The 14,594-nt window shown below is 37.7% G+C and overlaps 1 protein-coding gene and 1 non-coding gene across 2 annotated transcripts; one reads left to right on the top strand and one right to left on the bottom strand.

Annotated features, from left to right (window-relative positions):
- Nucleotides 1–2,066: 2,066 nt before the first annotated feature.
- LOC111994156 (small nucleolar RNA snoR8a) lies at nt 2,067–2,171 on the bottom strand. The gene has a single exon (XR_002881046.1). It is a non-coding gene; the product is annotated as a small nucleolar RNA snoR8a (small nucleolar RNA).
- A 9,614-nt stretch (nt 2,172–11,785) lies between these two features.
- On the top strand, nt 11,786–13,364 carry LOC111994143 (uncharacterized acetyltransferase At3g50280). Its single transcript, XM_024025998.2, has one exon. The coding sequence runs from the start codon at nt 11,908–11,910 to the stop codon at nt 13,255–13,257; it is 1,350 nt and encodes a 449-aa protein (XP_023881766.1). The 5' UTR covers nt 11,786–11,907; the 3' UTR covers nt 13,258–13,364.
- Nucleotides 13,365–14,594: the final 1,230 nt, after the last annotated feature.

The raw sequence follows: 14,594 nt of genomic DNA, 5'->3' as shown, positions 1-14,594 counted from the left end.
GTCTCTGTAGATTCTGATTTGAGACAGCCTGGGAGTATTTACTACGATCCTGAGATTCGTGAACTCCCAGGCTCTGACTCCTCTCCCCCCAAGCAGCTCTCGGAAGCCTTGGAGCATCCCTTGGTCGGCCAGATCTCTCCTGCCCTTCCTGAAATTCCAACAAAGTCTGGTCAGCTTGGTGGTCAGGGCAAGCAAATCAAGCCCCAGGTAGGGATGGCAACGGGTCGGGTTCGGGCCGGGTTTTTTCATACCCGGACCCGACCCGCGGGGCAAGACCCGTAGCCCGGACCCAGCCCGTTTAGGGTACCGGGTTTTTTCCCGGGGCCCGGACCGGCCCCAGCCGGGCCCCGCGGGCCCCGTTTAGAAATTGGGCCCAAACAGGCCCAATCGAAAAAAAAAATAATAAATAAATTTTGAGCCCAAATTTTAATTTAAGCCTGATTTAAGCTCAGATTTAAGCCTAGATTTAAGCCCATATTTTGCCTACATTAAGCTTGCATATTCAAGCCTAAATAATTAATGTGGCCCAAATGCCAAATCAGTCCAAATCATAAGCTAAGGATACTAATCATAAATCACCTGTTAATTATAAATCAATAAATCATAACTAATATCATAATCATAATTCAATAAATCATAACTAAGATTTTAAATCAATAAATTACCTAGCTAAGATAACCATTTAATCATTAATCAACAAAATCTTAACTAAAATCACCAACTAAACATAAAATTAAAATAAATCCAACAAGTCCACAAAATAAGTATCAAAAGTCCAACGAGTCCAAGAAATTAAAAAGTTACGAAATAAATCCCACAAGTTTAGAATAATTACAAACCAACAAATTAAGGAAACAAGTCTAAGAAAATAAAAAAGTTACTAAATTAATACAAAATGTTTAATCTTCATCAACTGTAATACAACTCCCATCATCTTCATTTGACTCCCCATCATCAAGAATGGATTGAAATGTACTATCTCCAGATATAGTTGAAGAACCTACAACAACAATGAATTAAAAAATGGAATAAACTTCATCAAATTGTAACTAGCAAATATAAAAACACAATTTTGATTTTATAAATAGAAATTAGACAATTGCTAACCGTTGATTTCACTCCATAACCAATTCTGAGCACACATCATTGCCTCTATAGTCTTGGGATGTAGTCTACTACGGTGTGGACTTAAAAGTCTCCCACTAGTGCTAAAGGCAGCTTCTGAAGCAACAGTTGTGACGGGAATGGCTAAAATATTTACCTTTTCATTAAGTATATATTGCTTCTATATAAAAAATAAAAAATAAACTCATAAAATCTTGTTAATTGCTCTCAGTCTTCTATTACTTCTTATCCCAACCATATATAACATAAAAATAAAGCAAATGAAAAAACACTTGATAAGAAGCTAGTACATCAGAAATTCACACAAAGGTGACTTATTTACCAAAACTTCATAATGTTCTGAATTTCAGCTCTACTTAAACAAAGCAAACCCACAAAAAACCGCAACATGGAAAATCCCAAAACATCTATTTTCCTTTAATAACCTTTACCTTACAGTTTCTCAGCAACCAAACGTCAATCAAAACATAAAACAAGACAAAATTTTCATAACATTCAACTTCAGCTCAACATGCCATTGTCACCAGAAGTTTGATAAACAAAACATGAAACACACGTCAAACACAGTACATCATCATAAGCATCTCTCTCTAATCTCTATTCTACTTTCTCCCTCAATATTTTTTTTGTTTTTCTTACCAGCCTACTCTCTCATTCAATAATGATCATATATATAGATAGATAGATAGATAGTTTAATAAAAGAATGAATTTCACCCACCAACTAACACAACTAGTGTCACATCTCTCACTATATGTCTCTCTAGCTACTTATACAAATACAACCTGACCAATGTAGAAACTGACCGGTAATTGAAATGGGCAGAAGGGTTAGTTTAAAAATTGACGANGGATATTACAGGTTACATTCGAGACCAAAACAAATCAAATTTAATAACAAATATTATTAACACATAAAAACTATGGTAGTAAGAGTTGGAGAGGGCTCAGATTCTATGGGTGTTAATAAGAGTCTGTCATACTCATACCCAATTTCATACAATTGAGCATTTAGTATGAGGAATTTTTTATAATCATCGCCACCTCCAATCCAATCCCAAATTAAAAAAGAAAAAAAAAACCCATCCGACAAAACAAAAAACACAAACATAAACACAGCGAATTGAAAAGATTAACTAGGAGTTAAGGAAAAGAGTAAAGAGTAAAGAGCATACCTTGAGCTGAAGCCTGAAGGCTGAAGCCTGAAGAAAAAACTGATGCTCCGATTTGGTGAAGAAAAGAGATGACAGCTCCGATTTGGCGAAGAAAAACGGCGACAGCTCGAGGTGAGGCAGTGGTGTTGTGATTTGGTGGTTGGGTATCTCGCCGTCTGGGTTTTTGGAGGTGTTCACAGTGGAGTGTAGGGGCTGTGTCGGATTGAGAGGGAGGGAGTGTAGGGAGGCTGCTGACAGTGCTGAGTGAGTGAGGGCAGAAGAAATGAGAATTAGGGTTAGAAATTTTAGGTTTATATATATAAGGGTATTTCAGTAATTTCAATTAACCGGGTTTTTACCGGGCCGGGTTTCGGGGCGGGTCTCGGGTCAGGTCTCGGGTTTTTTAATAAAACCCGGACCTTCTTCGGGTTTTTTTTTTTAAACCCATACCCGACCCTATTCCTAATCGGACCGGGTAAAACCCGGCCCATTAGGGTCGGGCTGGGCCGGGTAAAAATTGCCATCCCTAGCCCCAGGTGCTGCTGCTACCCAGTCCAGTCAGGTTGCTGACCCTTTGGTCCCTTAGAAGAAGGCTTAAAAACTTAGGAATTTTTATTTCATACTTGTACTTGTTTTTTTTTTTTTTTTGTGGGATTGCAATGTACTTTCTTTTGATCAATGAAACTGTTTCTTTTATCGTTAGTATCTTCGTTGTACATTTTATAAAGCTTATTATTATTGCAAATAATTGACTTGTAGCTACTGTAACATAAGCAAACTTAATCATGATATCATACTAATGATGCAAATAACTTAAATCAATACTGAAAAAAGTAATTTATATAAGAATTATTAATAAGCAATGAAAGCAATGAATGATATGAAAGTCTCACAGGTCTTCTCGAAATTTACAGAGAATATTACTTAGCGTTGATTTTGAATTAAATATATGACTAAAGAGGCCTATCATAAGTTAGAGTTTATTTAAATACATCTGAGAATTTTAGGCATGATTAATTTTAAGTTTAAGCATTAATAATAACTGTATGGAGGTGTTGACTAATCCATATCATTTGGTTTGAAGACTTCAAGCATAATTGGATATAAGTTTGAATACTTGGGAGAATTGTAAGGAAGTGTTAACTAACTCAAATCATTTGGTCCGAGGACTTCAAGTATGATTGGATTTAAGTTTAAACACTTAGGAGAATTGTAAATGAGTGTTAACTAACTCAAATCATCTGGTCTGAGGACTTCAGGCATGATTGGATTTAAATTTAAACACTTAGGAGAATTGCAAAGGAGTGTTAACTAACCTAAATCATCTGGTCCGAGGACTTCAAGCATGATTGGATTTAAGTTTAAACACTTAGGAGAATTGCAAACGAGTGTTAATTAACTCAAATCATCTGGTCCGAGAACTTCAGACATGATTGGATTTAAGTTTAAATACTTAGGAGAATTGTAAAGGAGTGTCAACTAACCCAAATCATCTGGTCTAAGGACTTCAGGCATGATTGGATTTAAGTTTAAACACTTAAGAGAATTGTAAAGGAGTGTTAACTAACCCAAATCATCTGATCTGAGGACTTTAAGCATGATTGGATTTAAGTTTAAATACTTATCCAAAAACTTTATATAATAAATTGGCATATTGATTAAAGAAAAGATTCGATTAATAATAGTACCTTTTAAGGTTGTTTACATTCCAGGGGCGTGGTATTACATGACTATCTAAATCTTCCAAGAAATACGCTCCAATGCCAACCCTTGAAGTAATACGATATGACTCTTCCCAATTGGGCCCTAACTTTCCCTAAGCTGGGTTCTTTACAATGCCCACAACTTTCCTGAGCACTAGATCACTAGGTTCTAGAGGCCTCAGCTTAATGTTGGCATCATAGCCCTGCCTGAGCTTTTGTTGATAATGTACTAATCGGACCATTGCATTTTCTCTTCTTTCCTCAATTATATCAAAACTTTTCTCTAGCTATTCATTATTACTAGTCGGACTGAATGAACTAGTTCTTAACGTTGGGAACCTAGTCTCTAGAGGTATGACAGCTTCAGCTCCATAGGTTATTGAAAAGGGGGTCTCTCTAATAGACCTACACAGCGTAGTTCTGTATGTCCAAAGTATGTGTGGCAGTTCTTCCACACATTTACCCTTCGCGTCATCTAGTCTCTTCTTTAGTCCATTTACTATGACCTTGTTAACAGCTTCTGCTTGCCCATTCCCCTGGGGATAAGCACGGATAGAGTATTTGTTCATGATTCCCAACTCTCCACAGTAATTCCTGAATGCTTTGCTATCAAACTGAAGGCCATTATCCGAAATGAGGGTGTGAGGAATCCCAAATCGAGTGACAATATTTTTCTAGACAAATTTATTTACATCTACGTCTCTGATGTTAACTAGAGGCTCGGCTTCAACCCATTTGGTGAAATAATCTGTGCCGACCAGAAGGTACTTTTTGTTTCCTGTAGCCTTAGGGAATGGACGCGCAATATCTAAGCCCCATTGAGCAAATGGCCATGGGCTAGATAGTGGATTAAGGACTCTACCTGGTTAATGTATGTTTGGCGCAAAACCGTTGACATTGATCGCATTTTTTAACATATTCATGGGCTTCTTTTTGCATATTCAGCCACCAGTAACCTTGAGTAATAACCCTGTGAGCCAAAGATTTACCTCTAGTATGATTTCCACAGATTCCTTCATGCAACTCTTCTAGAAGTGATTCAGCTGCTTCAGGACGTATGCATAATAAGTACGTTCCTGAATAGGAGCGCTTGTACAGTTTCTGGTTCTCGGATAGCCAGAATCTAGTTGCCTTCCTTCGAACTTTGTCAGCTTCTAACCTTTCTTCAGGCAAAATATCCTCTTTTAAGAGTTTAACTATAGGATCCATCCAATTGGGCTCGGCTCTGATTTGATGAATTCGGACTACCTCCCTCCTTGTCTTTATAGGTTTATGCAAGTCTTCGACGAGGATAACTCTAGGCAAATCCTGCACCGAGGATGTGATGAGCATGGCCAAAGAATCAGCATGTGCATTTCCACTTCTGGGGATGTGCAACAAATTAAAAGATTCAAACTCCGACTACAAGCATTTAACTCGGCTCAGGTACTCCTGCATTCTTTCATCTTTCGCCTCAAATTCCCCTTGCACTTGTCCAACGACTAACCTTGAGTCTGAGAACACCTCCACCGACCTTCCTCCTATTCTTGGAACCATAGCCATTCCCATCAGCAGAGCTTCATATTCAGCCTGATTATTTGTGGCCGTGAAGCCTAGTCTTACTGACTTTTCAATAATGATCCTCTTTGGGGATATTAGCACTAGCCCCACTCCAGATCCCTTTTAGTTTGCCATGCCGTCTACATATACCTCCCAAAATGAGGGGCTTTTTTGAGAGATTATGCTAACCGATTTTTCATCCATATTCTGTGCTGGTATCAATTCTTCTAATGAGGGCTCAGTGAACTCGGCTACTAAATCTGCGAGGACTTGCCCTTTTGTGGAGGTACGGGGCATATACTTGATGTCAAAAACCCCTAGGACAGTGCCCCATTTAGTTATTCTCCCTGTGTAGTCAGTGCTTCTGAGTATGGTCTTGAGTGGAAGTTGGGTAAGAACAACCATCGTATGTGCTTGAAAATAGTGAGGCAGCTTTCGTGTACTAAGCACTATTGCTAGGATGGCTTTCTCTAGTGGCAGATATCAAATCTCAGCCTCATGCAATGATTTACTCACGTAGTAAACTGGCCTTTGTACACATTGGCCCACTCGTATCAACACCAAACTTATAACATAAGGAGTCACAACAATGTAGGCAAACAAGACTTCATCTGGCTAAGGACTGGACATGATTGACGGCTGAGCTAAATAGTCTTTAAGTTGTTGGAAAGCCAAAGCTCACTCTTCAATCCACTCGAATCCTTTCTATTTGTTGATCAACGAGAAGAAAGGTCTACACCTATCTGCTGATCGAGAGATGAATCGGTTCAGAGTAGTGGTCATTCCAGTCAATTTCTGAACTTCTTTGGGATTTTGAGGAGCTTGCAAATTATTGATGGCCTTTATCTGATCGGGGTTAACTTCAATTCCCCTGTGAGTCACCATGTACCCTAAGAACTTGCCTGATCCCGCACCAAATGAGCATTTGGAAGCGTTTAGACGCAGCTTGTACCTTCTTAGAACTTCAAAAATGTTTTCAAGGTCCTTTACATGTTCAGAAACGATCTTGCTTTTCACCACCATGTCATCTATGTAAATCTAGATACTTTTACCCAGTTGTGGCTCAAACATCCTCGTCATCATTCTTTGGTAGGTAGATCCTGCGTTTTTCAAACTAAATGGCATCACTTTGTAGTGGTAGTTCCCAATAGGGGTGACAAAAGCAGTCTTCTCCTGATCATCCAGAGCTAATGGTATTTGGTGGTAACCTTGGAAAGTATCCAAGAAACTCATCCGAGGATGGCCGACAATGGCATCTACTAGCTGATCAATTTTCGCCATAGGGAATGGATCCTTAGGACAAGCCTTATTCAAGTTAGTGAAATCTACGCATACTCGCCATTTCCCATTCTTCTTCTTTACCACCACAATATTCGCTAGCCACTCAAGGTAAAAAACTTCTTTAATAGCTCTAGCTTGTTTAGGCTTTGTTACTTCCTATCGCACTACGTCAGCATGCTCTTTGGATGAGGGCTGAGGAGGCTGTCTTTTAGGGGTGATCATGGGATTAACTTTCAGATGGTGACATATGAATTCTAGATCCACTCCCGGTGCTTCGTAAGCATTTCAAGCAAATACATCAATGTTTTTTTTAAGGAACTCTATTAGCTCTTCCTTCTCCTGCAGAGGTAGTTGAGATCCAACTTGAAAGAACTTTTTTGGGTTGTCTCCAATAGCAACTTTTATCAAATCTTTGCACCTGGTGCCTTCGGCTGAACCTTCGACAGATGATGCCCGAGATTTTAATTGCTATAACTCCCTTTTGGCCTGGGCCGAGTACTCAGTTTCGGGCTTATGCTGGATGGCAGCCACCAAGCATTGTCTGGTCACAGATTGATCTCCCTGGATTTCACCAACTTGTCCATCAGATGGATATTTAACCTTCTAATGCAGAGTAAAGGATACAACCCCTAGCATATGATACCAAGGTCTAGCCACAATTGCAGTATAAGGTGAATACGCGTCCACGACAATGAAATCTACCTCTACTATTACCACACCAGTTTGCACGAGTAATCGTATTTGACCCTTTGGGATAACAATTTTTCCTTCGAAACTCACCAAGGGAGAACTGTATGGCTTTAGGTCGTCAGGTTTTAAGTTCAGCCCCTTGTACAGGTTAGGGTACATTATTTCGGTTGCGCTGCCCTAGTCCACCATTACTCTCTTCACATCATATCCCCCAATTTTGAGGGTAATTACCAAAGCATCGTCACGGGGTTGGATGGTTCCCACTTTATCCTTATCCGAGAACCCAAGAATTGGTGGAATATCCATTCTAGATCTCTTCAGATCATGATTACCATATGTGGGTAACCGGGCTATCGACATTACCCTAGACCCTGTTCTCCCTGGTGCGGCGAAGATGACATTGATAGTTTCCAAAAGGGGCTTTGAAGAATCATCCCTTTGGTGCTCCAAGCCCGTCTGACCTCCTCGGTCGCTGGAATGATGTAAGAGTTGTTTCAATTTACCCTCGTGGACAAATTGGTCCAAATGATCCCACAAGCTCCTGCAATCCTCTGTGGTATACCCATGGTCCTGATGGTATTGACAATAGAGATTATGATTGCGTCTTTCTGGGTTTCCCACCATCTTATTCGGCCACTTGAAGAATGGTTTATTCTTGATCTTTTCTAAAACTTGATGTACTGGCTCTTTGAATACAGTGTTGACTACTTGAAGATTCGCTAATCCTGACTGCCTAGAAAAATCCCTACGCTGTTTGTTATTACTGTATCTATCTGACCTAAAATCCCTTATCTCCTGGGGATAACCTTGTTTTTTCCTTTTCCTTGTTGCTGATCTTTTTCGACTCTCTTGTACTTATCAATCTTGTCCATCAGTTGACGAACACTGGTGACAGGTTTTCCAGTCAGAGACTTTCTTAAACCATGGTCGGCAGGTAAGCCGAGCTTAAACGTATTAAGGGCCACTTCATCAAAATCACCTTCCATCTCGTTGAACATCTCCCAATATCTATCTGAGTATGTTTTCAAACTCTCACCTTCTTGCATGCTCAAGGATAGCAGTGAAACTAAGGGCCGAGCAACTCTCCGGCAAGTGACAAAACGGGAACCAAATGCTTGAGTGAGTTCTTTGAATGAACTAATGGAATTTGCTTTCAGGCTGCCAAACCATCTCATTGCAACTGGTCCCAAACTGGAAGGGAAGACTTTACACATCAAAGCTTCATCCTTAGAATGGACAGCCATCCTCTGGTTGAAGTGGCTCACGTGCTCCACGAGGTCTGTTTTACCATTATAAATAGTGAACGTCGGCTGATGAAAACGACGAGGGAGTATTGCATCTTCAATCCTACGTGTGAAAGGTGATCTAGAGATTTGATTCAAGGCTTTGCTCATAGTGTCGTTCCTTACGCCTTCGCGCGATGGACTTCGAGGCTGCCTCTTACGATAATGTTCCTCTTCATAAGAAAAGGATTCACTGACTGGTGTTCGAGATCTCCGTTTATAAGTGACGTCTGGTTCGTTGCTAGAATTATCATCGGAGTATGAAGAGGTCCGTTTCCTCTTTGCATGGCGCAACTCCCTTTTTAGCTGATCAATCTTTTGTTGCATATTCTTGTCCTTCTTTGCATGAGACACGTGACTTCCACCTCGTGGATGGCTTTGGTCAGTATGTGTAGTATGTACACTGCCTTCACGATCATGTCTTTGCTCTAAGTTGAGAAAAGGATCGACATGTTGTTGCTGTGGTTCTGCCATCATCAATTGTTACTTCCACACTTGATCAAGCTCTTCCCATAAACTGCACCAATTGTGAGGTCTTAGTTTGTAGCTCAGACCCAACAGATATGGGGTATGAGCCCAACAAGCCCAACACAATGAATTTGTAGAGAGTAGGTGAAAGACAGTCTAAGTGTTCTAAGCAACGTCTCATGCAGATCATCAAGGATAAACAAGTATGAAAACACACGTGAAATTCAGATAGATAGATGTCCGAAGAGACAAATTAATGCTTTAAAGGTTAATACAGTTCTTAGAACTACAGTAAACTCTCTTTTTCTTCTTCCCTTCTTTTTTTTTTTTTTTTCCTCCCTTCTCTGTAAGGGGTTTCTTAAATTTATATAGTTTTCTTTTGGACTATCTTGATCATCCACTTGTCTTCATCTAAACGTTCACTTGAGCATACGTCACATCAGATATCTTCGTCGGTTTTCCATGAATGGCGGTAATTGAGATTGCACTGTTCAGAGGTCTTCTTCGTATTAATGCGGCCAAAAAAGTTGATGCAGTGAATTTAATGTGGTGGTAGCAGCTTTTCCTTTAGATATTTCTCCATTCTTATTATCTCTATATATGCCCAAAGTTTATCCTTATCATTGGAATTGTTAGGAAGATCACTCGAACCTCCCTAGTATACGCTTGATCGAGACTCTTTATATTAGAGGAGAATACACTCTTCGGACTACATTCCTTGATCATTTCCAGGTATATCTCTCCCACATGGAATCCTTCTCAATCATTTTCTTCTCTTCGGACACACCTTAATCTTTAAATAGGGTCCTAGGCCCAATACATAATGTTGGGCTTTTACCCTCACAATTATTATTATTAATGACTTCTTAATAGTAATTGACTCTTTTAATTTTTCTTAGAATGGAATACATCATCATTATCATAAAACTTAATAATTTTAGTTGTAGAAATCTTTGTAATTAGTTTTTATTGAGACTTATATTTTTCTTTTTGTAATTATTATACTCATTATTATTAAAAGTAACAAACTCTTTTCAAATTATTTTTTTTCCCTTAATGAAAGTTATGCACACAACATTTTCTCAAAAAATCCACAATAAAATTTATGCGATAAATTATTAATGGTAGATAAAAATAATAATAATGTCAATAGTAGTTCCAAATGAGAATCAATAACAATTTGCTGCGAGAAGTCTTTTATGAAATTGTTATAAAAATGTTGTGTGAATAACACTATCTTTTTTTCTAAAGAAAAATAACACTAATTTAAAAAATTTGGTAAGACAATAAAATGTCACAATATTTTTACAATATTATTTTTTTTTAGTTCTAATCAATCCTAGTATAATATTTTATTGATTAATTAAAATTTTTTTATGACATGAAATATTTGACACCTCAACTGTTGTGAAAAATTTTGTGATAATTTATTGTGTCCTAATTCAATTGTAATTTTTTTTTTCTCATCCACCCATTTCTTCCCAATTCCCATCAAATATCTTTTCTTTACTCCACCCACCAATGTCTCTATTCTTCAGCTCTACTTCTTCACCCAAAACACAAGAAGAAAGAGAAGAAAAAGAAGCCAGAAGCTAGCAGCAGTTTGAACTCTGAAGCCGAGATGATATTTTTTTTTGTTAGAGATTTTTTTTTGGGTTAGAGATCTGGGTAAAATTGAGATTTCAAAATAAAAACAAGGGTAATTTGGGGATAATATGCAAAACTAGCAATGGTAACAATGCAAGCTTGGCGTGCATTTTCGTATTCCATCTCAAATGGTATATTAGTAAAACGTGCTATTGCCTATTGGTTTGATTGCAATTTCAAACACACGGTCTGGAAATATTACCAAACGCCAAAAATTTAAAAAAAAAAAAAATCCCGATTTAAAATTGCAATAGTGAGTTTTGGCCCAAAAACACTAAACCAAAAGGGGACTTATTAACAATTACTTTAAGAGTACCGATTAACATAACCATTTATTCAATAGTGAAAGGAGTTGCATTAGATTTTAGAGCATATGAAGAACTACCCTAAGCTTCAGAGAAATGCAAGAGATCAAGTAGTGGTTTTCTCGATAGACATGTATTGTACAAATAATAGTAGGGTTTTATTGATATATATCCTTAAAGCATCTATTAATAAATTATTTTTAAAAAATTATGAAAAAATAAAAACTAACTAATTTTTTCAATTTTTTTTTAAATTTACTAAAATGAATTATTAACGTAGGCAAATATTATCCGGATCCATAGTAACAAGGAGAGCTGCCCGAAAATGGAAATAAAAGTTCAAAGAAGTAGTCCCAAAATTGCTAACGTGGGAAATAAATAGATAAAGATGGAAAGAAACTTCCAATATCTGCTAACCTTTTTAAGAATCCAATTTCTTTGGCCAGAAAAAAGTTAAGTGTCATAACATGATTGGTAATGCATAGATAAGATAAGTGGTGATACGGAGAAGCTGGGATAGATATGCGTTCTTTTTTTTTAAGTGTTATGTTTATAATATTTTTATAAAAATTTTACCACCAATTCTAAATAATTCTATGTTACTATCTCTAATTTAAATAATGAATTCAATTCAGAAGTAATGACACTCTGCAGCACTCCTTTTGCATATAAGCTCATGCTTGTGCACGGAGAAAGCAGTTGCATAAACTAACATGGCAATGGCAGGCATTCGACTCATCTCAACGAGTACTGTCAAAGCCGCGAGTCACAAGCCGGAGCACCCAACTCAGAGAATTGAGTTAACTCCATGGGATCTCCAGCTCCTTCTAGTAGGCCCCATCCAGAAAGGACTCCTTTTCCACAACCCCAAAACCTCACAAGCCAAAGAGTCAGAGTCAGAATCAGAAATCACTCTCTTAGTCCATCACCTTAGAACCACCTTATCTCGCACGTTAGACTTCTTCACACCCTTGGCTGGTCGCCTTGCCACCATTGAAAACAAGGATAACAACACCATATCCTATTTCATTGACTGCAACAACGCTGGAGCACAGTTTGTGCACGCTGTAGCCAATGGTGTTAGCGTTGCTGACATCCTTGAACCTGTTTACGTTCCTCTACAACTTGTCAACTCGTTTTTCCCACTCAATGGTGTGCGCAACTATGAAGGCATTTCTAAGCCCTTGCTTGGAGTGCAAATCACTGAGCTTGCTGATGGCATCTTCATCGGGTGCACCATTAACCACACAGTTGTTGATGGCACGTCTTTTTGGCATTTTTTCAACTCTTGGTCTGAAATCTCTCGGGGTTTTGATCAAATATCCAAACCTCCAGTCCTTCAACGTTTTTTCCTTGATGGGATTGATTGTCCAATCAAAATTCCTTACGGGAAAAAACTCTCTGGTAGTGATAGTTTGATCACTCCCCCACCATTGAAAGAAAGAGTTTTCCATTTCACAAAAGAAAACGTTGCAAGATTGAAAGCAAAGGCCAATTCAGAGATTGGCACCAACCGGATATCCTCTCTACAAGCACTCTTAGCTCATTTCTGGCGGTCTGTAATTCGTAGCCAAAATCTTGACCCAAATCATCAAGTCCTTTACCGGTTGCTAATAGGAGCTAGACCAAGATTGCACCCACCATTGCCCGACGAATACCTTGGAAATGCAGTGCAGACAGGGACTGTGGCAATCAGAGCAGGTGATCTACTCAAACGTGGACTTGGCTATGCAGCTTGGGAAATGAACAAGATGGTTGCCTTGCACACAGAAGAGAAACTTAGGAGCTTTTTGGAGTCATGGGTAGAAAAGCCTGAGATACTCACAGAGAGTAGCATGGCCAGCACTGCTTTGGTTACGAGCAGCTCGCCGAGGTTCAATGTGTATGGCAACGACTTTGGATGGGGAAGACCAGTAGCTGTGCGAAGCGGTGGTGGGAACAAAACTCATGGAAAGATCACAGTTTTTCCTGGGGTGGCACAAGGTAGCATTGACATTGAAGCTTGTCTTTCGCCGGAGATATTGAAGGCTATAGGAAATGATTCAGAGTTCATCGATGTTTAAATAGTTTCAAGCAAAAACAGTAGCAATAATCATCATGGGATTTCTATTTTGCGTGTTTTTCTTTCTATCATAAAATTGATTTGTCAATTGAAGACTTTTTTTTTTTTTACAAGATACAATTTCTATACTAACATAATCTAAGTATATAGATATATATATGTGTGTGTGTGTGAAACTTCCCCATAGAGATTTGAACTCCGACTCTTACCTCCCATATTCCATAAACATTTATACTTGTGAAGTGACCACCATACCAAGAGTACGCGGTGGTGTCAATTGAAGACTTAAAGCATAAGGGTTTGTTAAGCTGTGTTGTTTAAACAATAGTTTTAGTTGTTTAAACAACACATGTATTTTCACAATACTTTTTCATTTACACATATTTTCACAACACTTAAACAACGTTACTAAAACAACATTACCAAATGGGCGTGACTCTTAAAACACGTTTATTCTTGACAAATGTTTGCATCAATCATCTGAATTGGTATGCAATATGCAAATAAATGAATAAAAGTACATTCTTACTTATAGTAGATGTTTTTCTTGGTTACTTTTTTTTTTTTTTTTTTTCCTTTTTATGATTGTTATGTCATATGTGGGTTAACTAATTCAAACCAAATTCTTCCAATATCTCTGTTACCCATCTCTTCACAATATCCAACTAGGAATTTTCTATTGATCAATTGTCATCAATATCGATATTCTACTCTACTATAAATTTATTACAAAATTTTTACAAACTTATTCAGTAATGAATGTGGTAAATAAATGTAATTTATTTTTTGGTAATTTATAATACATCCATTTGTAAGTTTTATATAACAAATTTTTAATAAGTCTAACATCACTATTGATCTAAAGATTAAATTTTATGGAACTTTCACTTAACAAAAAAAGATAAAACAAAAAGTTTTTGGTAGCAAGACAAAAATTCTCATAATTGTTGAAATATTATGATATGATTAGTGTCAATAAAAGAGGTGTATTTAATGAATTTACATAAAAATAAATTTTTTTTTATCAGATAAGAGTAAAAGTAATATTACTCGAATCACATAATACTAAGTGTTCAATTAGGAAAAAACTTATGAAAAAGCTTATTTGTGTACGTCTATGAAACAAAAAATGCTAAGATCAAAGTTTTTGATACAATTTATTTATGTGACAAGTTGTAAGGGATAGAATAAAACGCATAGAATTGAGAAAACGATTATAAAAAAGTAAATTTGTGCACGACTGCACGTGTATGAAAACAAACCGGTCTAACTAGGCCTAACTCCTGGCTGCTAATGTCCTAATCAGGCCTATCTAACTCAATGTTATCATCTTCTCCT

Source organism: Quercus suber, unplaced genomic scaffold, assembly GCF_002906115.3.
Source record: "Quercus suber isolate HL8 unplaced genomic scaffold, Cork oak 2.0 scaffold_549, whole genome shotgun sequence".
In the NCBI taxonomy this organism is placed as follows: Eukaryota; Viridiplantae; Streptophyta; class Magnoliopsida; order Fagales; family Fagaceae; genus Quercus; species Quercus suber.
This window is presented reverse-complemented; position numbering and strand designations above follow the sequence as displayed.

What these genes read in the sequence shown, in the direction of transcription:
- LOC111994143 (XM_024025998.2), top strand. Translation starts at nt 11,908, where the DNA reads ATGGCAATGGCAGGCATTCGACTCATCTCAACGAGTACTGTCAAAGCC.